This window comes from Gopherus flavomarginatus, chromosome 5 (genome assembly GCF_025201925.1).
Source record: "Gopherus flavomarginatus isolate rGopFla2 chromosome 5, rGopFla2.mat.asm, whole genome shotgun sequence".
Taxonomy (NCBI): domain Eukaryota; kingdom Metazoa; phylum Chordata; order Testudines; family Testudinidae; genus Gopherus; species Gopherus flavomarginatus.
In genome coordinates, this window is record NC_066621.1 from 11,180,290 (window position 1) to 11,206,264 (window position 25,975).

At 41.9% G+C, this 25,975-nt stretch overlaps 1 protein-coding gene and 1 long non-coding RNA gene across 8 annotated transcripts in view; one reads left to right on the forward strand and one right to left on the reverse strand.

Moving 5' to 3' along the window:
• The window catches only part of RAP1A (RAP1A, member of RAS oncogene family), a 71,700-nt gene extending 54,654 nt beyond the window's left edge, over window positions 1-17,046 (reverse strand). The window contains exons 1-2 of one of the 7 annotated variants that reach the window (XM_050954406.1): window positions 16,981-17,023; window positions 14,477-14,519 (exon numbers count right to left, since the gene is read on the reverse strand). Coding sequence is in view for 1 of the 7 variants with exons in the window: in XM_050954401.1 (XP_050810358.1) it covers window positions 16,775-16,796 (22 nt within the window). In the remaining 6 variants the exon portion in view is untranslated. The other 6 variants (XM_050954402.1, XM_050954403.1, XM_050954405.1 and 3 more) reach the window with 6 other exon arrangements.
• An 865-nt stretch (window positions 17,047-17,911) lies between these two features.
• Window positions 17,912-24,922, forward strand: LOC127051739 (uncharacterized). Its single transcript, XR_007774583.1, has 4 exons — window positions 17,912-18,491; window positions 19,629-19,725; window positions 22,538-22,641; window positions 24,448-24,922. It is a non-coding gene; the product is annotated as an uncharacterized LOC127051739 (long non-coding RNA).
• The last annotated feature ends 1,053 nt before the right edge of the window (window positions 24,923-25,975 follow it).

Consider the following 25,975-nt stretch of genomic DNA (forward strand, 5'->3'; position numbering starts at 1 on the left):
ACCACAGAGTTGCCATGTATTCTACATTAAACATTTAAAATGTGTTTTACATAAGAGGGAGGGGAAAATGTTCAGCCCTTAATTCTAGTTCAGTATTTGCTAGATCATAAACTAAATTCCAGAAAATACTAAGATTCCTTGAATAGCTGAAGCAGTAATAACCAGGTTGTGTATACATACATTTGATTTAGCTATGCAGCCTGCTCTAAAGGTCATGCTTGCATACGTAAGTCTAGGGATTTTCACTACCTTAAAAAGCACTTCCAAGTTTAGTCTATAAGTAACACACAAGCAACAAAACTGTCCCCACCTTCTATGCACGCAGGCTAATTAAATGTCTGTTCTAACAATCGTTGAATGAAAAACATCCATTTTATGGTAATTAATTAACAATTTTATGTGTACCATTTATTTTTCAATGCCTTGGGTGATGAGCACCCATTTCAGAAAAAGGAACCCCTAATAAAAACAAAAATGTGGTGCTAAAATAAATCTATTCCTAATCAAAGATGCACTTCAAAGTTCTTTCACTAAGTAGCAAGAGCAACACAGACTTCATAGGAGTCTGGCTTGCAGTAAGTTAATTACTCCACAGAAAAATAGCAGTTTTAATAACTTCATTTTATTGCAAGTGGGAGCATCTAATATGCCTGCTAAATCCTTTATTATTCATCTCTCTCATTTAGTATTATTCCCCAGAGCCAGAGGAGAAAACCACACACACACACTTCATTCTAGTACTAAAAGGCACTGACAACTCATACACAAGTTCACTGAACAGCTTGTTAAAACATCAAAATACCAATATCTACATTGAGCATAAAAAGCTCAGTTTTCCCCTGAAACTCTCAAAAAGAAGTGCAAAATTTGTCTTAATTACTTGTTGAGTACAGTGTTCCAAAATCTTTCAAGTCTGCTTTTAAACTACTTATTTTGATCATAGCAGAAAGAACTATGGAAGCTTTAGGTAAAACTCAAATACGTCCTCTTCATAAAGGGCTTTGGTAATTTGAAAACTACCCATCACCCTGTATCTGTGAATCAGTATGACACTCATGAATGTTGAGGGGATAGCCAGGGCACAGTGTGAGCAGGTGGTACCTAACTCCCTCACATAGCTCGACTGCACCTCCATTCTTGAGAGCCAACACCCACGATATTCCACTCTTGGGCCTTTCTCTAGCAGACACTGCCAACTGTGTGGTAGCAATCACGAGAGATGCAGGAATGAAGGCTAGGAGGTGACCAAGTTTATTTTTGCTTGTAAACTAAACCTCACATAGCTCTCCATACGGTGGCATGAATTGGAAAGTTTAACTCGAGTTTATATTCTGTATAGGGCACACGGCCATGTTTTCACAGGGGCCTGGTTTTATTTGGCACACGCAGTTTAGGCTGGCCTCAGTCACATGTGAAATGTTCATAAACCTAAGTGAAATAAATGTCTCTAAATTGCCTACCTTCCCACAAATGATACTGGCAACACCCTCAAGCAAAATATTTGCCACTGTAAAGCACCAGGATTACTTTAACCCCTAAATTAACTAAGATCTTCTTTTATATAAGTAAAGGCTACACAGAGCAAGTGGTTCCACACTTGATGACAGTATGACAACATTTTTACAGCACTTTTGCAAAGATCTGATTAAAAGAGGATATACAGATGAGAAAACGAAGGAATTGAGAAGTTAAGTGACTGTCTCAAGATCACAGTGTGAGTCAGTGGCAGTGGGGACCACCACCAAAGACAGTTTTGCCCTTTAAAGCATACTACCTCACTGCACTACCAAGCAAGTGACCTAGGTTCTATTTTAAGGTTGGTCTCTTGCTTTCTTGGGCCAAGCCCTGCTATCTTTACCCAGGGAAGACTCCCAGTGACTTCAAAGAGAATTTTGTCTAAAGATTAGACCATTAGCTTTTGGTTTGCAAGGACTGAAAGTACTACTGGGAAAAAAAGGACTAGCTCACAGGGAGAAAAAGGGTGCTAAATCACTCTGTATTTACCTCTGTGGCCAGTCGTGGAACCACATTGCCAGACTACAGTTGGCTGGAAAACTGTTGAATTTCCTTTTTTTTTTTTTTGTGGCGGGTGGGGGAGGAGTGACAAAACAAACTCTCTCTGATAATTTTAACTGAAGGAATATTCAAGTCTTTGACAGCTCTATGATCGATTCTGAGGAGAATCGCATTCAGTCTTTCTTGGGCAGCAGAAGGTCCTACAACACAGACCTTGGATGTTCATAAAAAGGGGTACCATTACTTTCACGCTATGAGTTTTAGACCTCTTGCCAGATTCTCTTAAAGATTTAAATCTTTCCAAAGCTGACAGGCTTAAGTGGACAAAACAACCTTGGCAGTTCACCCCTGAAACTTGTTATGGAAATTAATTTGGCATCCATCCTCAAAAAGGAAAAAAAACTTCCTATAGTTTAATACAGTTTTGTAGAGTCAGTTTTAGCTTCTAAAAAGATCATGACTCATTTCAACAGAAACAGCTGTTCAAAAAAAAAAAATCTTATGGGCAACCCGGTTTCAAACGAGGACACTGAGTTTAACATTGAGGAAAAAGAGACGGCAACAATAATCATACCTGGTGCATTGATTAGATGATGTAAGCAGCAATGGCATTGATCCAGAAATACTCCCCTGCTCAACAACTCTCCTAGATGGAATTAAAAACCATCTCCAATAATGACACTTGCAGAAGTAATTTCAAGAGAGGTTAAATATGACTGAGGCAGACAAAAGCCAAAAAAGAGAAGAAAAAAAAGTCTCTAAGTGACAAACCACAAGCAACTAGAAAAGGAAATTTCACCAGTTTTAGTATTGGAGATACTTGCTGCATTCCAAAAAGAGTTCACAGCTTATAATGCTTGTTCAACATATGCCCTGGAGATGATCAGTTTTGTACACCTATCAGTCCCTTAGAACACACAAGATTTTAATTTGTGTGTTAATTGTCAGATCCTACAATATCCTAAATTTGTACAGCTATTAGGAGACATTTTAATTTTCCCCACTAAACATTCAAAATTAAAAACTTCCATTAAATCATATTTTCTTGAATCACTATACAAATCCAACACTGTATCTGACACACTGTGTATCACACAGTAGTTCTGAAAAGGATTTTTCAACCCTCAAGCCATAGGGATGCAGTTCACATTACAACTAGCTTGGCAATAAAATGATAACATCAACCACAATAAAACAAAGTTTCAGGCTTCAAGCTCTACATCAGGGGTTCTCAAACGGGGGTCGGGACCCCTCAGAGGGTCGCGAGGTTATTACATGTGGGGTTGCAAGCTGTCAGCCTCCACCCCAAACACCGCTTTGCCGCCAGCATTTATAATGGTGTTAAATATATAACCAAGTGTTTTTAAATTTATGCGGGGGGGGTCACACTCAGAGGCTTGCTGTGTGATGAGGTAGCGCCCAGAGGCCCTGATGTCCTCTAATGTCATGTTCAGCTCTTCTGCAAATTACAAAGCTTAACTAATTTTAGTATTAAATTGACTTGTGCTTCATCTTACGTTTATAGTCAACTTTAAGCAACCCAGTACATGCAACAGAGACAGGCTATAAAATGCAGAAGTTGCAGGACAAAGAAAGCTATGTGCCATCAGCTTCTGCACCATTCTGAGACAGCACCTTAGACTAGAGCACGAACACAGGCCTTCAGAGAGGTTTAAAGGAGATTCCCAAAAGTGGGGTTTTTTTATGCTACATATGGACTGTAATAACCCAACTCAAGATGTCTTATCATGATAAGAGCCTGGTTATTCGCATAAATGTTCCATGTGAGCATGCAGTCTGGGCCAGCTACCACTTGCAAGCTGCAGCTTTAATCTGACTTATATTATTTTCCAATTATTTCCAATCATAATTAATGTCAAAACAAAGCCACAAGCCAAATCATCCAAAACCATATTAGTTATTTATATGTATCTACACATACCTTCAGGCTTAGTAACCAAGAAGAATATTCAAGACATGACATTAATGGACCAAGTTCCATGGTTACCATTTTAAAGTGTCCCTGACAAGGCTTGAAAAGAAAGCTAAATTGCACTACATATAACCTTACACAGAGGACTGTTTTGCCTTTAAACTATCACATGCACTTCACTTCATAGTAGATGGTATATATATATAAAAGGATGTCAGCTGTTTGTAATGAAAGGGTTTTTCTGACTAACCTCTCCCTAAAACTCCAAATGTATTCACATTAGAGAAAATAATGTTATAAAAAGGGGCACAAGAAGTGCCCATTTGAACACCAACTGAAGTCAATTCAATAAATCTAGCTCAACTCCTCCTCTTACCACACAGGTCTTTCCAATTTTGTCAACAGTAAACTGTAAGCTCTATTTTCAAGTAATTTGTCAAAAAAGAGTACATGATACTGTCCAGGTCAACTATACGGAACAGCAGAGCTCTCACCACAGCCTGATTTCCTGAAGTGCTGAGTACCCACAGCTGGGTGAAGTGAATGAGAGCTGTGGGTGTTCAGAGCCTCTGAAAAATCAGGCTCTATAGCAATTAGAACAGAATCAATATTGCAACTTCAATGACAAACATACATGTTCTAATACTGAAGATATTCAACATGGCTGATATCTTTGGATCCAACAAATATTTTAACAAAAAATAAACATTCCAACAAGCCTCTAATCTGTGGTTTCAGCCACTCAAATTAAATGCAACCGGTCTGTTCTCCTGCAATGCTCTCACAAGCAGCAAAGTTATGTCAATCAGCCACATTGCAAAACACAGTAACTGCTACTAGGTGTAACCAATTGCCAGAATGTTGTCTCCTTCAACAGCATTTGACAAAACAGTAACAGTTACCTACTAGTCACTTACTCGTTCCAGTCCCTCAACACATATTAAAACACTGAAGCTGCATACACATCCAACTGTCCCATTTACAATGATGTAATTAAATTTATTGGCTTCAGTCATATTATATCCGTCACTGTGATCCTTTCAGCACCTTGCCCCCTTTTTGAAGCATGAAATGCAAGTAACAAGAATGACTTTTGTTAACATGGAATCATGTTTGCCAAGTATTAGCTTCTGCAGGCAAGTTCTCAAAGTGCGTCTGGCAATTGGTTAAGGATTTAATCATAGCTGCTGTCCTCAAATGCACCAGAAAACGTAAAAGACAACAATAGTTTTAAAAAATGATACAATTATGCTAACACATAGGGCATTAACTACAAGATAACAGAGCTGAAACTCCTGTAAGGCAATATAAACTCTCCTTATTGAAAAAAACAAATGAGCAGGCCCCATAATAAACATGTACGCCAAGTGCTCACATGAGGATAGCATAATATAAACACCTAGACAGACTCTATAAGGGAAATCCAATTTACATCCCAACAAAGGACTGAGTTAGTACAAGAACTAGTCTCAAAAACTTCTCTCTTTTAGTAGTGTCCTCTTATCAAAGAAGTGACAGTAAGACAACACGCTATTATTGCTCAGAGCAACATCACATAGCATCTGTACACAGAACTGTTTCACCATAGTCTAGGAAAAGGCATAATAAAGGCCTAATAATAATAATTCGTTTATTTGTGCTGCCTTCAATCCAAGGACCTCAGAGCTTTTACACACATTGAGTTACGCCTTGAAACACACTTGAGAGGCAGAAATACACAGAGGTCACAGTTCACCTAATGTAAAGCACCATTGAAGGCCTCACTTAATTAGGCTAAGCAGCTTGCACATTCAGTTGCAAAAATGATTTAGCAACGCTTCATTTTAACGAATTAAAAAAATTGTAAATTACATGCATTGGAATAATGATTAGAGAAGTCTGTCATTAACCAGCTCTCTGGTTAATGGAGTAATTCTTTGCAGTGCAGGTTTTATTTAAGTGTCAGAGATTCAAAATGTCACTTTTAAAAACAAAAAACAAAAAAAAAAAAACAAACAAAAAAAACAGATTAGGCTCTCATTTATATCAGTGCCAATCTAGAGTCACTCCACAGACTTCAGGTAAGAACTGAACTTGACCTCAGTTGAAAACTGACTTCAGTGGAGGCACTCTGAATTTACACAGTAAACAAAACAGAATTTGGCTTTAGATTTAAAAAGTACCTATAAGTAGTCAAATTCATTTTTAGAAAGCAAAGGTCAAAGTCAATTAATGTATGTACACATAATCTTGTCCTCATCCTATACAAAAAGAGTCAATATTTTAAAAATCTGACCCTGGGCCCCCCCTTAACATCATGAAGAGTACAGTCTAAAAATCTAGAAAGATGAAATAATCTAGGCATAGTAGATAGAATATTAACTCAAAGGATAAGACTGACCCAATAAATAGGCAGACTACTCTGTGGTGTTATTGGGACATGAAAGGCACAAGTTTCTCTGCAAGTTTTGTACCGCATTTAATTACAAAACCTAAAGTTACGGTAATAGAAGCTGGCAAGGAATGTATATCCCATTCCCCATCCCCAGTGTTTTCAGTCTGTTCACTCTGCATTTGACAGCATTGTGTGTGTAGTTCTTTTTCCACTATTTCCACAGCACATTCTGCTTCTCCCTAGCTGCAAAGACCATTAGAGCTAAACCAAACTAAAATGATTACTGACCAAAAATAAGCCACCCCTCCACTTCTGCCCTTAACCCACCCACACAATTTCAAAACGAGACTTAAAAGTAAACAAACTGTTTCTGTCAAACTAGTGCAAATTACAAGGGCTCCTCCCTGAAAACCCTACCCACCCATAGCCTCTTTTTGTTAAACGCATTAGCTAGAGTGTGTCAGATAGCCTTTACTACCATGGTATCATGTAGGGAAAGGCAGTCTCTCAGAAATCAAAGTCTGACTCATTCAAAGATGTGATAGTTTAAATCTATCATTTTACACTGCATCTGGAAATGAACAGGAATTAGTACCTGAAACACAGGTATTAGGTGCTTCAGCAGGAAAGATCAGTTACCAGCAGGTGGTCAGCTATACCCTAGAATGGGTGAAAGTTTCACCACCACCTTCTATTCAACCTCCTCCCTCCCCTCCAAAAAAAACGAGTTTAGAGAATGGGCAATAATTAACCAGATTATCTGAGTCACAGGGAAGCTGCCACAGTCCTCTAATAACGGACCTGTTATCTCTCTCTAAGATTTTATCAATCACCAGAGACATGGACCCAACTCAGAAGTGGTAGCTTGGGGTCCCTGTGCCCCACCGCTATAGTAATACCAATTGAGAGCCAAGCAGAGAAGACCCTGCTCTCCACAGAAGCTAGAAGCTCAGTCTGATCTAACTGATCTTATCCTCAATGTACAACAAAGGATCCTCATGGTAAGCAATGCTCTGCTACCAAAGACTGCAGACAGCAACCTTTCACCAAACTATCCACCATTCAATATAAGGTCACAGATCAAAACTTTCTGGATGAGATGGTGGAAGCTAAGTCTCAGTTTTTCATTCTAAACAGTCACAGCATGAGATTAACAGAAATGTTGCAAAGGGTTTCATAAACCTGTGATATGGGAACAACAAAATAGATCACCTGCCCTGATATGAGAGGTGCAGCCCAACCTCAGTGTCCAGGAGGTAGTGGTTAGTCTATGAGAAAGGTCTGGCCCCCTACCCATTATAAAACAACACTTTTCAGCTAGATAGAGTCAACCAGCAACTATGAAAGTCCTATGGTGGTCATGGCAGCCATAAGATACTAAATAGTTTTACACTGTTTGAATAAACTGAAAATGTAAGATGTAAGATGTATGGCCTAATTTTTTTTAATTAACTAGTGATTTTTGGGTGCTCAACTTTAAAAGCCTCATTTTAAGAGGGTGGGTGCTGAGCATTCACTGTAAAAAATCAGACCAATGGAAGATGTCTCCATGTGGGCACCCAAAATCACTAGTCACTTTTGAAAATATTGGTCTATGCATCAGAGTCTTTGTTTAATTGGAGTGAGAACAGCTAGAGAAGAAAGCAATTTTTCAAGCATCCACAGCTGCCTGGAGATTTTTAATAAGATGCTTGTCAGAGTCTACCTTGACCATCCATGTATGAACTCCTTTAATGACTTGTCAGATATGCTCGATTTCCAATACTGTACGGTAAACTGGTCTTAATGTCATTAGCTATCTGCTTTACCTACCAAATCAGGTTTAGTATGAAAGAATTTTTAGCACATGCCAGGCAATGTACACAGAAACCAAGTTGCCAGCTATACTCCCTAAGAACCATTACTCTATAACAAATCTCATCTGACCTTTGAGGATTCTCTGTTGTGGCCTGCTTAGACACTTAATAAGAAAAGCATGATCAAATCAATTCAGAACATATTCATCTGGGGCCTTACAGCTTAGATTAATGCCATTTAATCTTGTAGCTTTTTTCGAACACTGGTGATTCTCTATGAAACAGAACTGAGACAATATGATTTATATACTATAACCAGGTTTTATCCCAAAAGCCTTATATTACAACAACCAATATTATTTGGACTAGTAAACATGACATTTAACATAGTACCTGTGGAAACAGCATATTGCATGTCCCTTTATATGAATCACAAGTTTTTTTTAAGAAACCTAAATTGATCAGACAGACACAACCTATATGTTGCTAGAGGAAAGGAGAGTTAGAAAATAACCTTTATAGACTAGAGAAGTTAATTTCAAACTATAGAAAGTAATCCCCTTTGAATAATTCATGAAGGATGAACTAAGCAAATCTAATTAGGAAGAACAGAATAGGACATGTTCATGGACATCTTCATAGTTCTTCCTGAGCACAGTGGTTTTCCACAGCATGGCTGAAGTGCGGCATTCGGCCTATATTATTAAGGTAACTTCAATGGAACTACATCAGGAATAAATTTGGTTTGTCTCAAGTCTTGGAGTCTGAGTCCAGAGATGATGTAGAAATAGCAGCTCCCTGCCAAAGTGCCTCCATCCGGACATCTATGATTTTCCATGGGAACCCATGTTAGTATCATGTTAGTATTTCAAGGAGGAGTGGAAAAGAAATGGCCCCAAAAAGAAGGAGTAGGGGGATCGTTAGAACCAAAACTGGGCACAAAGCCAAGTTCAGATATGAGAACCTCCACTTAAATTGTAAGGGAGGAGTCACCAGAAGAAGAAACCTCAACTGAATATTTTATGTTTTCCTCTAATTAAAATAATTTGGATGTTGTTTAATTTACAAGCTTTGAGCATCACATGAGTAATCATTTCTGCAGTAACTTGCTTATATGCCCAAGGATACTTTTATTTTTCTTCCAAAATTAACCCTGAAACACGAGAAATTATCTAGACAGTCTAACACCCATTATTTCAACTTAAAATTGATACGATGACATGCTGGCAAATCTAATAGCTGTGCAATAAGGTTACTTCTTTTAGTTTGTCCTCTAAACTAAAAAATTCTAACTTTAGTTGAAAGTAAAAATTCAGCAAGATAAGAAAAGGAACTTAACTCTATGACTAATGACAACTTCTGTTCTTGTAAAAGAGTGAAGAAGAGGAAACAAGTTTATTTCTAATTGTATTGATTTTAGAAATCAACTATGATTGAAAACACTTTACACACTGTTGGGCTGATCTAGTCAAAATCATAGGGATTTATCATTAGTGTGTGTCATATGTACTTGATTGAAAACTTCATCTTGCACAATGTTTTACGCTCTATTTGAAATACAGTGAACTTCACTATATTTGCAGTTAGCAGCAGAAAGCATATTAAAATTTCAATCATATCCAATATCAGCAAAAAGCTGATAATGCTATAATCCCCTTTCCATGGTATATCTTTACGTCAAGAAACCTTTCTTTCTTTGTACGCACTGCATTCACTGTAAGAGGAAATAGTACAAACTCATTTGAAGTGTGGGCTTTCAGGACATTAATTGGCACTCTAGAGCCAACATGGTAGTTTAGCAAATTAATTAAATATTCCCAAAGGTTGGTTGCCACCCACATGGGCTATGGCAATAAATACATAAAAATAAAAAACCTAACCTCTCTGTGGATGGCATCTGAACATAGGAAGATTGGAGCAAACAAGGTACCCAGGTAAGATTCAATTTTCTTTCCAAATTCTGACACCCTTACTTATGGGATCTGGTTGGTTGTGGGGGCATATGTCTGGCCTACACTATATATACACACAATATAAGGCAGCTTATGTCAACTTAACTCAGTAAGCATCTACACTAAAATGTCACTCCCACCAATGTAACTTGCCCACTACATTGACTTAACTCCACCTCTTCGAGAGGCATAGCACTTAGGTCGACATAGTTAGGGCAACACAGTGTCAGTGTAGACACTGCATTGCTTACATTGCCTGTTGCTGCCTTTCAGAAGCTGTCCCACAAAGCCCCACACTGACAGTTAAATCAGTACAAGTGCTCCTAGTGAGGCTGTGCACTGCCGATACACGGAGTGTGGTGTGGACACGCAAAAGCAATTTAATTACTGCAGTGGCTAGAAGCAGATTTAACTTCGTAGTATTGATTTGCCCAAGGAGTCGTATTACTAGGATCAGAAGCTTTCACAAGTTATGTACAGTTGGCTAATTAAACCAAAAGTTGACTAAGGCACTGAGTACTATTCTAAAGAGAAGGTTTCACTAGAGTTGCGCTTTTTTTCCTTAGCCTTCTGTTAAATAACGATAAACACTTCAATTAAGCTAAACCATACGAACATAAACATCATGAGTTTATTCTGCAGTTGTCCAAATGCATTGTTAATAATAAAATACCTATCTCACTGCCACATCAGATCAACACTAAAAACGTAACCGTTGCTCATCAAGAACACTTGCAACTGCTGTATAAACTTATGTGAACATAGGCTACTAGACAAGTTGTCTTCAACAGAAGGAAAAGAAAAAAATAATCAGAGTGAAAAAAATCAGTATCTATTTCACAGCTTACTATAAAGGGATACTCTTGGAGGAATTCTGTGCCACTACACATGCACAGAATTTATGTTCCCTATAGATTTCTTTGCTTCTCCACAGAAAAATGACTTTCTGAAGGGGAAGCAAAGGGAAGTCACAAGAACAATTATGCGACCCTCCCCAGCAGTATGTTTCGGGGGCCCAGGGCAGCTGGAAGAAAAGCAAATCACTGTGCAGCAGGCTGTGGGTCTGGGGAGGACCCAGTTAGTGGCGCCTACCCTGCCCCAGGCTCAGCTGCTAGTCCTGACTAGGCAGACAGGACTTCCTCTTCCTTTGCACAGCATCCGGGGCCGAGTCAGACTCGGCCCCAGATTTCTCCCTCACCTGAAAGAAGCTCTACAACCCCCCCCACGCTTTCTGCACCCATCACTCCTCTGCTGCAGGGAGTGGGAGCCCTGTACAGGGAGCTGCTTCCCCATCCGCCCAACCCGTGCCTCCAGACCCCCACACCGAGCCTCACCTTACTGAACTCAGAACCCCTCCTGATGAGCCCTACTCCCCCATAACCACCCAGACGAGCCACCCACACCCAGATCCCCACCATGCCCTAAACAGCTGCATCTGGACCCCCCCCCAGAGTCCCCCATACCTATACCCCCCTGCTGAGCTCTCTTCCTCCTATACCCGGACCGCCCACACTGAGCTCCAACCACCTTCGCCTGGACCCCTCTGCAGAGTCCCATTACCATTGCACCCAGAACCTCTCCCCAACAAGCCCCTGCGCATCCAGATCTCCCCACATCCAGACCCCCACTGAGCTACCCGCACCCAGATTGCCCCACATAGAAACCTCCCAACCTACACCTGGATCCCCCCAAACTAAGCCCCTCCACACTTGGATCCTGCCTTGCTGAGCTGGCTTGGTGCACCTGGCACGGAGGGGCAGGGCCCTGGGGTGTTTCTGGGGCAGGCCCGGTCCTTCCACTGTGTCAGGTTTGGGTGCAGCCTCACAGCTGAGTCCACACACAGTGATCTCCCTCCTCTGTGCAGCCAGTGGCCTGTGCTCCCCAATGCCATGGTGGAGCCTCCACACTTGTTTGACAAATAAAATTTGCAAAATTTTAAAATACTGTGCATAGAATTTTTATTTTTTGGCACAGAATGCCCTCAGGAGTAAGACAGTCTTCAAAGAATTGCACTCTAATGAGAAGAAAAAAAAACCCAACAAGCTTCCCTTTACAAACGAAAGTAGGCCTACAATGGAAAAACAACCATCTATCCAGACACAGTCCTGGGACTGGTTGAAACAGGTTACCTGTCTCCAAAGTCCACTTCTATTAGAACTAAGTACACAAAGTCACCAAAAGTGCCTAAGGAAAATTGAGGCTCATATCATCTCACATTAGAAAATGCAAGGACATGCATAAATGCAGAAACTCTCTACATTAAAAATAATAATCTACAACCACTCTATTTTTTCAGTTCCAGTACTGCAATCAGATCCACCAGTGGACCCTTGCACCCATGCAAAGGGCTCCATATGGCACATGATGCTACCTACAGCGATCTGATTGCAGGACTGGGGAACAATTTTGAGTTCTAAGTAGGCACCTCTGCAAACAGTATCCCAAACATATGGAGTAAAGATTTAAACTTTAAATATGTTCAAAAGATTCACTTCCTGCCTCACTAAAAATAGACACATATTCCTTAAAACCAAGACACTATGATTTTTCTTTTAAAAAATAATTAAATTGATGGTTGATAACTTGTCTGTAGTTTTATACAACATTAAGTAATCTGGAAAAGAGAGACTATTTATAGATCCATTAAAAATATATGTAAAATTGCACTGAATGAATTTATTCTCCAAATAACACAGTAAGTCCTCTATGTGGACATAGTACAAGACAGAAGTAATACTATGATATATCAGTACATACTAAATTTTAGATTTCATTATGCATGAAGACTGTTTCAATGTACAGTTAAAACTTAGATATTATCGTATGCTCACATGTTATATTAATGCCATCTAACTAAATTTCAATTCTTTAATTATATCTGCAATGCCATCCTCATATTAGGTGAAGACGCACCAAATATATCACAAAATAGTCTACATATGTCTGTATATTTGAAGCATTTGGTTTCAATTCTAAACCATTCTGACATATTGTGTAAACACCACTCTCTAAATGAAAACATTAACAAGTCACTGGAACTACACTGTGCTAATAAATTATGCCCTGTTCAGCCTGTATTCCTCTCTAAAATCTTACCAAAAGATACCTGACCTAATTACCACCAAACTGATGCCAAGACACATGATTAAATATTGTGTGTTTGGTTTAATTTGAGCCCTCAAACCCAATATAACCTTTGCTCTTCAAATACCAAGTGGGTCTACTAAATCTAGCAAAGTTTTTGCATTTTATGTAACCCCTAGGTTAGTTCAGTTACAAGCTTTTAGATTTAGCTATCCTAAATTTATAAACCCCATGAGAAATAGCTATGAAAATAAAAGGATAGCTCACTTCACTGTTGAGGATCTTAGTCTGATGGAACACCAATATTCTCCTTGTCCCCGTGTGTCCCGCTTTGATGAAAATACTGTGTATGAAAACAGATTATTTTTAGACACAGTATGTGAAAGCACAGTACTTCCTGTCTCAGCTCCACCTTAAAAACTACACATACACTCTCTTTTTGATTTCGGCAGCCAGTATTTCATAACCCCTGCTATCAAATGCAATGGAGGGGATTTCGAAGGGACAAGGTGTTAGAAACTTGAAATGTCAATTCCCTAGTTCATAACTCAGCACAAAAAAAGTTTGGTTAAAATGCACTATCACTCTTAGGCAATCAGGTCATATTAAAACGACAGCATTTTTATCTGTCACAGCTATGAATAGACTAAAATATTTTTATTTATAACACTGATCTTTTCCATAGCAACAGGATGTGAACATGGCATTCCCAGTGTAATGAAGTCACTATAGCAACATGATAATGATGTCAGAATAATCAGAAAGTATTTCATACTTAGGAGATGCTGTGCCACACTAGCTGTGTATAAATTTAAAAGTTACAGATACTGTAGAATCCAGCCTGTTCTGCTTTAAATTTCTCTTTCACTTAAAACTCACAGAAACAACATTAAGGTATACAGTGTTTGATTATTACTATCTGTTTCTTAGTGACTTCAGTCCTTATTGTCTCACAATTTCAAAAACTTCTATACTAAACATATTTCACCTCTTGAGGAGTTTGCCATGGCCAATTGGATAAAGAACCAAGTGCTATTCCATTAACAAAGAAGGAGAATTTTTTCAAAATATTACACACCAAAACAGGGCAGTTCACAATTCAACCCTCAAATAAGACAATGAATTAGATTATTTAATGCTGTTAAGTTAAAACACATTTGTTGCCACATTTTAGACTACGAACAATACACAAAGCCAAAATTACAAACTACTACTCTGGTTAAAAGCAATTTAATAAATATAAACACAAACAAGAAGTTGTGGTACCACATTTACAGATGATTGAAAATGAACGAATTTTTAAAAATCTGGTTTTCATTACCTGTGGTGTTTGTTTACTGTTTGCACTTCATTCCAATATATGACTAGAACAATGAAAATAGACAAGTCAGTTTCATTTTTGTTTCTAGTCAGTTTCAATTTCTGGCTCAGACATTAACACAAGACTGCAATGCTTGGTTACAAACATTGCAAAGAAAGATTTAAACAAACTCAAAATGATCAGCAATTAATTAAAAAAATATATACTGGCAACATAACTATAGCTATGAGGTTTTGTCAAATTTCCTAAACACAAAAATACCCACGAAATTTTGAGCTAAACAGTGTGCCTTTCACCATGAATAATTTTTGCAGTTCGATGAAGGGGGAAAAAATCAAATTTGATGGTGTCTGGAAGCATATAATAGCTTTCTACTGAATCCTACTGGAAAGACTACCCTATTGGTAATTCCTGTGCTAGCCAACTCCCTATTTTAAAAGTTTTAGAGTGATGTAGATGATTTATTGGGCACAGGTTGTTTTATATTATGTGATGTTTAAAAGTTTAAGTGCCAAGCAGAGGTACATTGTATGTACATGCCAAAGTTAACCAAAAAAAAATTCAGAGATTCCTACAAGTCAGAATTTAGCTATCAGTAATGAAAGCAGCTCTTGAAATATATACTTTGATGTCATATACTACCCAGACTTGGAGGGCTGTAACTTACAAAATCGAAACAACCTCGTTCACCCTCACATTTAAATAGAAGACTGGCAGAAGGTAAGGAGAGAAGACGATCCCTCCTAGAGTGACATCTTCAGAAAAGTGACAATGTAATAAAATGTTTGAAAATAGGAAGCACTATAAAGACACGACCATGCAAATGAAAGATGATCTTCTTTTCCCCTTTCACCCACTGCCCAAAATAGCAATCCAAAGCTAGCTAACTAGCATGAATGCCCGGATAATTCAGGTAACATTTGTTTTGTTTTTTTATTTTGATTTAGGGCTACAGAAAACTTTAAATTCATGTTGGAGAACAGTTTACAAACTGTCTCAATGGCCCTTCCCAAACTTTCCTCTTCAAAGTCAAGGAGTAGGAACAGGAAAATAAACTCTCATAATCTAACATTCAGACACCCAAACCCAAGTATCATCCACTCCAAATAGATCTTTCCCACACAGACCACCTAAGTCTTGTTTCACATATTAGCCCCAAGTTATCTTCAAAGACAAAGGATGAGAGAACTACAACAGCCTTTTATGTCCCCTTGCAATGTCTTTGGAAGCAGTGAGATGGCCTGCTCCCCTTCAACTTGGGTTCCTTGGCTCCCTCTTCAGTTTGAGCTGTAAAGCCTCTCTAGGACTGACAAACACCCAGACTGCATGGACCAGTAAGAGAACTGCAGGATTTTCTCAGGCCCAATTATACAATCTGGGGAGAGTTTCTCCTACTGCAACACTGAATGCACCATTACTGAAAAGGCAACAGGAAGCGGTAAAGAGTCCAGGAGCCAGACAACTTCACTCCCTCCTCCCTCCACACACCCCAAAATAGGGAAGTGCAGCATCCTTGGCGTCTGAGTGTCCCCACATCTGGGGGGCTGAGAGACGCTGGGGAATTCCTGGTTTCACTTCCTCCATTACCATGGCTAGCATGCATTAGGTGGGACTAGGAGGTGTGGGAGAGTGGCTGATGGCAGCAACTCAAGGAATGTACTAAACTACCCTGCTAGCTCCCATGTGTGGCATGAGCAGTGCCAACAATAGGTCAGGCCATCCCAAATATGCCTGACGCCAGCCAAGTTCAGATGCAACAAGCCAGATGCATGCCCCATGCCTAGCCCCAGGAAATCACAACAGAACCATTTTTATGGGAGGAGAGAGAGAGAACCACTGCCCGGCAGTGCTGCCAGCCCAGGAACACCCTGGGGGCAGTGTCCATGCCACCCCATCCTTTCTTCCTCGAGTCAGTGCCCCCCGCACATCCCTGCCCCGTTTCCTAGAGCCAAAGCCTGCCCATTGTGTGGGGAGCAGCACCTGTCCCAAGCGCCCCCTTCACCCTAGGGGGGTCACTGTGCCCATTCCCTGCCTCCCTGGGCCCTTGATTTTACCCTTGGGGTAGGAACCCCAGGCCCTGACTCACACTCCCTTCCCCTTGCAAGACTGGGGGAGGACACAAGCCAGTGGCCCCCCCAGGGAAAGGTCAGTGCCCTCTTTATTCCTCACTCCCAGCGGCCCCGGGGGTGTCCCTGAATCCCCCTCCCCCGGGGGCAGTGCCCCCCAGTTAGCCTAGACTGGGCAATGAACCCCAGGGCCCCTCACATGCCCCCTTCCCCAGGGGTCCCATGGACTCACCCCACTTTACCCCGGGGCTCATCAACCTCCCTCCGCCCGGCTGGGGGCAGGACCCCTGGGATCCCGCACCCCGGCTGTCCCTGACCTCTCCGGGCACCCGCCTGCCTGGGGGCCCAGCCCCGCTCCGGGGAGCCGAGACTCGCGGCCCTTCCCCGCGGAGCGCCCCGAGCAGGCCCGGCCCGGCCCAGCGCCGCCGCCCCACTCACCCGCCACCGGTGCCCGCCGGGCCGCCTCCTTCCGCCCGCCGCTTGCGCTCTCCTGCTCCGCTCGGGGCTCCGCTGCTGTGCGCCGCGGCGCCGCGTCCGCTCCGCCCCGCCCTCCTCGGCCCCCTCCTCCCCCGGCAGCGGCCTGGGGAGGAGCCCGCGGGGCGGGCCCCAGACAGCCGGGAGGAGCGGAGCTCTGGGAGCCGGGGCTGGGGGATCTGGGGCGGTCGGGGGCTGTTGGAGGGGTCCTGGACTATGGGGGGAGGGGGTATGGAGAGGTTGGGGGCTGTTGGAGGGGTCCTGGGCTATGGGGGGAGGGGATCTGAGGGGTTGAGGGGGTCCTGGGCTATGGGGGAAGGAGATCTGGAGGGGAGGGGGGCTGTTAGAAGGGTCCTGGGCTATGGGGGAGGGGGATCTGGGGGGGAGGAGGGCTGTTGGAGGGGTCCTGGGCTATGGGGGGAGGGGATCTGGGGGGTTGAGGGGGTCCTGGGCTATGGGGGAAGGAGATCTGGAGGGGAGTGGGGGCTGTTGGAGGGGTCCTGGGCTATGGCAGAGGGGATCTGGAGGGGAGGGGGGCTGTTAGAAGGGTCCTGGGCTATGGGGGAGGGGGATCTGGGGGGGAGGAGGGCTGTTGGAGGGGTCCTGGGCTATGGGGGGAGGGGATCTGGGGGGTTGAGGGGGTCCTGGGCTATGGGGGAGGGAGATCTGGAGGGGAGTGGGGGCTGTTGGAGGGGATCCTGGGCTATGGGGGAGGGGGATCTGGAGGGGAGCAGGGGCTGTTGGAGGGGATCCTGGGCTATGGGGGAGGGGGATCTGGGGGGGAGGAGGGCTGTTGGAGGGGTCCTGGGCTACTGGGGAAGGGGATCTGGAGAGCAGCAGGGACTGTTGGAGGGGTCCTGGGCTATGGCAGAGGGGATTTGGAGGGGAGGGGGGCTGTTGGAGGGATCCTGGGCTATGGGGCTTGCATGTTGTTTTTTGTTGTCGGTGGGACTACTCCTATGCTTAAGTGCTTTGCTGTATCAAGCCCATGTACTCAGCAACTTGTAGGACGAAGCCTCACCTAGGAGTAGCCTGGGAAGAGCAGAATATATCTATTGAGCATGGTAAGCTAGGTTTTAGCTATGCCTTCCACTTGTTGGGTGTGAAATTCACTCCCATGTGCCAGGCTAGCCCAGAGCACACAGGACCCTGTTGGAGTGGTGCGCAGAACTTGTACTGGCCCTCGGCAAAGAGGTGAATTTCATCCATGGTTGGGTAGAAGACAAGTAGGATTTTATCAGCAGCGAGAGGGCAATCCTAAGAATATTTTCTTTTTCTATTGTGTCCTTGGGCCCACAGCCCAATAATTCTGCTAGTGCTAGGCATCATACTTTTTATTTCAGTCTAATTCAAACCTAGAAACTCTTCTCAGCTTCAAGCATGGATTTTTTGGATAATATAAGGCAGTGGTTCTCAACTTTTGTACTGGTGACCTCTTTCACACAGCAAGCCTACGAGTGTGACCCCCTTATAAAGTAAAAACACATTTTTTAAATATTTAACACTATTATAAATGCTAGAGGCGAAGTGGAGTTTGGGGTAGAGGCTGACAGCTCGCAACCTCCCACATAACTTTGCGACCCCCAGTTTGAGAACCCCCGATAAGTTGTTCATTGTGTGCACATCACTGTTCAATGGCAAACTGCAATTTCATTTGCTTTTCATACATAAATTTGCTGATCTCTTTCAAAATTCTTTCAACTTATGATGACTTAATAATCTGTTTTGTCACACAATCAGGAATAGACCTGGCAAACCAAACATAGCTGCTAGGCCGGTATAAATTTACAGACAGAAAAAATCATATCAATTTATTTTGGACCATGTTGTAAGCCATTTAATTTTAATGCCATAGCTCAGGTTTAATAAATATAATCTCAGGAGAGTATGAAATTACTCAAAGTTCAAGAGTATTATTGGAATTACTGTAGCATCACAGTATAATCATTAAATGTTGTGTTATAAACAGCACTTTACACTGAGAGATTGTCAGGCTCCAAAACAATGTAAATATTTACATGGAGTTTACTAAACTTCTAGTTTAGTTGAACTAGTTTTTAAGTCCCAGTTCTGTTAGTATATTAAACTCTCAATTGATTAGATTGTTTTGGATGTGCTGCCTGGTTCTGTTCTTTATTGTTATTTTTTCTTTTACATCACCCAAAAATGCATCATGCCTTACATTACAAGATAAATTGCACATAGTTCCTAACTTAGCGAGTTTACACTCCTTTCACTCAGGATGTAACCAGGGAAACAAGAAATTGGCTGGGGGTTCTGCTGGCAAAGAAACAGCTCACACTATAAGATGACATTGTTACTTGTTTTTCAACAAAGGCATGTGGCTTGGCATAGTTATAAAATAATGTAAATAAATATGTCTCACAAATGTCTCAGGGTGAAATTCACTCTCTGCAAAGGGTCAACTCAAGGTCTATTTAAGGTTGAAATCTTATATGAGACTTGAATGGGAAACAGGACTTTCACAGGGTGAATTTCATCCTAGTAAAGCAAGAATGTGATTGACCCACTTCATGTGGTTTCCTTGGTAGAAGTAGATCTTAATGAGGAGTGAGTAATGGCACTCAGTCTTGCTTTGGTTCTCCTTTTAGGCCTATCTACTTCCAGATCTCATGCTAGTACAACAAACATGTTCTGCTGAACTAGCTTCATCTACGTATAACTCCTGGCTTCCCCATACAACAGCAGGTAGGAAAGTATTTAAATAACAAAAACAATCATCATGAAACTAACATGACGTTTGATACCATCTCATTGTTCATTTTCTGTATTCTATCCCTTTCACCTATTCTTTGTCTGTCTTGTCTCTTTAGAGCAGCGGTAGTCAATAGGCAGACCATGGGCTACATCTGGACCGCCAGATGCTTTTGAATGGACCCCAAAATCATTTTATTTACTTATTATTTTTATTATTATTTTCTCTGAAGTCTGGACCTTCACTTTACCTTGACCAAGAAATTTGGACTTTGACAAAAAATAATAGACTACCCTTGCTTTAGACTGTAAGCTCTTTTGGGTGAGGGCTGTGTCTTATTCTATGCTGTACAGTGCTTAGCACAGTAGGGGCGCATTCATGATTGGACCCTATACACTACCATAATAAACATGCTCAATAATAATAGATGAATTTGGACTAGCCAGGGTTTTCTAAGGGGTGGACCAAGGAAAGCTGAGGAAAGGGACAAAGTAGCTGAGTGAGGACATCCCAATCAGCATGAGAAGACACAGATAAGGAAAGAAAAACACCCTCTCACTTATCATAGCAAACAATGTGTTAACAGTTAACAGTGCAGGGTGGGGTGTAACGTCTGCAGGAGGTATTGTGAAAGTGGCAATATATTGAAGAACTGGTGATATGATGTAAAGTTCTAAAAAATCAAAAATACATAATAGGATAGCATTAACATTGAAGAATGGGAATATATATTCTTTCATCTCTTCCTATTTTGTTGTATGTTGATACAGTCTGTTAGACTGTAAGCTTTTGGGGGGACTGGGTCTTATGTTATACGCAGAGAGAGTCTAATTCAAAGCCCACTGAAGTCAAAATAGAGAGTCTTATGTTCTGAGGGTTGTTAGATTTCTTCCTGAGTTCAATGCAACTTATAATTCATCTGTAAAATATAGGTTTGAATTTTGCTCAAGACAAGCTCAGGTCTAAGATAAACCAGTTTTACAAATTATACAGAATGCCTGTTTTTGCCAGTTTAAAGCTTTAAATGCCCCCAAAAGTAAAGCCATAGACTGAATTTGAATGTTTAGCTCTCAGTAAGTGTTACTTAAAATGCATAGAGATCTCTCTATTGTTTTCAAGCACTGCTTTTTCTAATTATTCAACCAGCTGTCAAGGGACATAACAAGAACCGCAGCCACTATCTCTGGAGATATTCCAGGTTAGGCTATACAAAGGACTCTCAGGCTGCTGTGAGAGGTGATGCTAAACTGCCTTACAGCAGCTGCAAGCAGATAGAACTAGATGACGCATGGTCCTTCACTATGCCCCTCATTTGTCTATTCTGCCCCTGTTTCACGTCAGTGGATATTAGTAGGAGATTTGCAGAAGGACTGATTGTAAAATAGTAGTACTTTGCACTTACGTTGCCTTTCATCCAAAATGCTCTAACAGAGATGGGTACGATATTATTAGTTTCATTTTAGAGCTGCAGAAAAGGAGAGGTTAAGTGACTTGCCTATAGCCATATGACCAGTAGGTGGCAGGGAGAAGAATAGAATCCCAATGACCTCCTCAACTCTAACTACTAGATAGTACTGCTTTCTCTCACTCCTCCTCTCTGCAGTGGAGATCTATAGTGCAACAGAATTTTGCTTCTAGCTGCAATTCATGGGTTTTGATAATGATCTATAAAGCCCTATCATTTAGGGCTTGAATCTTAGCTACCTGCAACTCGTCTCTCTCTCTCTCTCCCTCCTTGTACCATCATAACAGATGAATCACTCTTGCTCACCATCCCTCAATTTGTATGGCTCAAGGCAGACTGTTCTCAGCAGAGGGCTCTCTGAATTCACTCCTTCTATAGGTCTGACAGAGAGCAGAATAGCTAACCTTGAGGGCACTATTCAAAGACTATCTTTTTACTCAGGCTTTTGTCTGCGGGAGCTTAGTATGGAAGGAACTGATGTCCTTAAGGAGAGCTCTGATTACAGGTTGGGGATGTTGCCTCTGCGTTTATTTATATTACTGTGGAATCTGTAAATGTAGGGAGTGTTCTTCTGACAGAAAATTACTGGCTGCATAAAGTCGAAAATAGGGGGCCAAATCCTGAAGCCTGCTGCTTACACAGGCAAACAGTCAATGAAAGTTGTGACTTTAATTGCTGTAAAGTCAATAGGGGTGAAATTCAGTCCTGTGCAGATGGCCAGGACAGGGGCGAGGCATGGCTTAAATTCCCCTTATTCCCTCATTGGGACTTAGTGGAATTGAAGTGCTACATAAACTTTGTGCTAGGCCTTGGCACAAGGGTGAATTTCACCTTAGGAGTCTCTCTATATAAACAAACAGTGCCCCTGATATCTATTCATCTGTTTCCTTTCTGACTCAGCATTACTGATTCTTCCTTTATTGCCTCCTGTGAGTTATTCATTGTTATCTATTTCATATCCAGCATTTGGGATCATATTCTATGTTTCAAAACAATAAGGAGGGCTGAGGCACTCCGGGCCTGATTCAGCAACAGGACCTGTTTAGCTTATGTTGCTGGGAAGGTTGATTTGGCCAAGTTTCTGCTGGTTTACATGGAACCTGATCAGATTGATTGCTGAGTCAGACCCTGCAGGTGTGTGATATCAGATCTGCTGGAATATGTTCTTTGGTAACAAAGCGATAAACTCTTTGAGAGAGAGAGAATGTAAGGCCAGTTCCAATGGCTATTGCAATTGATGGGAATTTCCTATTGAGTTCAGTGGGTGCTAGACTGGGGCCTTAGTCTGGTAAGACGCACCATCCTGACATCTCTGGAAACTGATTCCCTCCATTTATTAGCAGAGCAGGTCTGGCAGGAGCAGCACAAGCCTCCATACATGGGGCCTGACTCACCACTATGTTACTCCACTATCCCTTCTTGTGCGGTGGATGCTTGTTTGCTGGTAAGTAGACTGAGAGGATCAGCTCGCAGTGGTAAATATTGTAAACACATCCAGCACCTTTTTGAGATTGGCACATTCTCTAAATGAAAACAAATAAACTCATTGTGCACATACCACTGAGCAGCCATCCCCTGGTACCAACTTGCAGGCCTAGCTATCTTGGGCTGGATCTGAGCCAGCCTCCTTGGCACAAAAGACTGATTTGCTGCTGCTTTGCAGTTTGTGTCACTATTTATACCCATGTAAAGATGGTGTAAAATGCTAACAAATCCGAATGGTAGAGATTTACTGACACTGCACCATGGGTGCTGGGGGTGCTGCCCCATGGGTGCTGGGGGTTACACTTTGGTTCAGCACCCCCACTATACAAATTTTTCCAGTGCTCCTACTTTGCGGTGTACATGACAACACAAGCTGCAGGGCACAGAAAATCAAGCCTTCTATATCTTGTTACCCCAACCCTGAGCCTTCCAGTCCCTCAGTTGATGCTGAATTTTACAGTTTCATAAAGCATTGCAAACTATCTTCAGTCTTATTTCTACAAAAGATCCGAGTTGTTGCACAAAATCTTATTTCCAACGAAATCCATCCCTGGTGTAAATCTACTGATGTCAGTGAGGTTACACCAGGGGTTGTTTGGCCTGCTATGTTTTGGGACGTGGCAGGAGTGAAAGACTAAATGCCAAACATGGTCATTCTGAGCACCTGCACTGGGCTTGAAACACACCGCCTGTAAAGGTTGCACAGGTCTGTGGGTTATACTGATGTTCATACAGACAGATGAAAATGAATCATAATCCCCTGGGATTTTTTTAAATTACAATTGCCCAATTGGATAAATTATCACAATTTCAACTGATGCAAATATCTAGTTAATATCCATTTGCTGACTTAATGAAATCCAGAAACAATTTGCAATCTCATAATCAGCCTGGATTCCTAGCTGATAGAATCACAGGACTGGAGAAGAGAGGTCAGCTCAGCAAAACAGATCAATGGTACATTTAAATGAAAATGTGTTCAGCACTATACAGGCTCCTAATATGTTATTATTATTATTATCATCATCATCATCATTAAATGAAGAAGTGCTGACTTCATTATGACTGTGTGAGCTTTGCAAACTGTGCAGAAACAGGGTTGTTGGTTTTTTTTACCCCCTTCAAGTTTCATGTCTGATTTTTAAAAATACAATCAAGAAAGAACCAGATTAAATAATTGCTACAAACAAACTCATGATGAGCCTTTGAAATGCAAATGCAATTTTTCCTTAACATATTTATTGTAATGTATCGTTAGAAATAAGAATTATTAATTATATTATTAGCAATGCATAATGATAGCTAACATTTTTATGGCTCTTGCACACAGTGTGTGTGTGTAGAGATCAGGGGCATTGCAAGTGCACTTTGCCTCATATCACCATGCCATGTACCACCATAATGCAATGGACCAAAAACATTCCTGCTGGAGATTAGCTGATAAAATCATTTAAATTGTGCCAGCAACCTAAAAATTGTCTGGAGACAGGTGAACTGCTAACATACCAGAGCCATCACAAGATCAGGCAGATGGGCTCCCAGACTGAATAGGTCCTATGCCTTCAGACTGTGGAGGGTCTAAGCATATGCACTGTCCTGTGACCCACAGTCTGTGTGAACCTAGGTGGCTAATCATTCCTTCCCCCAACTTCTGTGAGCAGAGGAGACCCTGAGTGGATGGGTCACTTGAAGGGGGCATGGTGGTTGGGGAGGGAGTGTTGATTCCAATGCATCATTCCCTCATCTGCTCCCTGGTATCCTACAGAAGCACCTCTGCCAATATCCAGTGTGGCTGCTGGGAGCAGGGGCTGGGGCCAAGAAGAGAAGTTTTTGCTCTCTGTGCCATTCTCCTCTGGACTCAGCAGATTCCCATAAAGCTGCTTGACGACGCATTAGGGGTGGTGTCATAAACAGATTGTTAAGGGTTAATGTCTCTTGTACCTGTAAAGGGTTACAAGCAGGGAACTGGACACCTGACCAGAAGACCAATCAGAAGACAAGATACTTTTAAATTTGGGTGGAGGGAAGCTTTTGTGTGTGTTCTTTGTCCGTTGTGTGTTCTTCTCTCGGAGGGTCTGAGAGAGACCAGACGTTACTACAGGCTCTCTAAGTTTCTTTCCAAATAGTAAGTAAAAACAGGCGGTTTAGGCTTTTTGATTGTTTTACTCTATTTGCAATTGTGGATTTGGCTGGTTAACTTTTATATGTGTAGTTGCTGGGAATATTTTGATTTGTATTGGTATTGGGGGGGAAAGTCTCTTTCTGGTGTCTGTAATCTATAGGACCCTGTAATATTTACATCTTGAAGTTACAGAGATAATTCTTTACTTTTTCCTTTCTTTTATTAAAAGATTTCTTTTTAGAGAACCTGATTGATTTTTTTTTCTTGTTTCCCTTGCTTTATTCCAGGGGATTGGGATAACTCACCAGGACTGGTGGGGGAGACGGGAGGGAGGAGAGATAGAATCTCTCTCTGTTTTCCTTGAATCTGTTTGCCTCTTTGTGGAAGGGAAGGGAGATGCTTCTCTATATGGTGATTTAAGAGGTTGGATCAATATCTCTCAGGATAGCCCAGGGAGGGAAATTCTGGGAGGGGGAAAGGTGGGGGAATGGTTTATTTCTCCTTGTTTTAAGAACCCAAGGGATCTGGGTTCTTGGGGTCCCCAGGGAAGGTTGAGGAGGTCAGAGTGCCCCAAAATACTATATTTTTGGGTGGTGGCAGTGCTATCAGATCTAAGATGGTAATTAAGCTTAGAGGATTTAGGTGCTAGTATCTCATTTTCTGAACTCTAAGATTCAGATCTGAGAGGGAATGCTATGACAGGTGGCTCCCAGTGGGAGGCCTTGGCTCCAGCAGGAGTTATGAATGCTTAGTACTTCCCAGGCAGGACTGAGCCCTAAGTGAGCCTCTGTGCCTGCCCTTGCAAGCATGGGGCAGCTTCCCGGAAGAAGAGGGGGCCAAAAAAGCAGTGTGGGGAGACTGACCATTCACAAGGCTGGGGCTCACTTCATCCTGGAAATGCAACATCCATCAGGGTTGGAGTCTGTGACCATCACTGATCTGTGCCCTTGAGAGGAAGATAGGAAGGGAACTCCTCAAGATGAGGCTCAAGGAGTTTCCTTCTCTGCCTCCTGACTCCCCTTGGCACATGCGTCTGGCGCAACCTCTCCTTTCAAACCGGCCAGCTTGAGATGCCGAGCAAAGCATTGTGTCATGCTCCTTTCTTAGTGCAATTGCACTGGGAGTTGATGCATCTCCTCAGGGTCTTGCCTATAAAACTCCCAACGGGCAG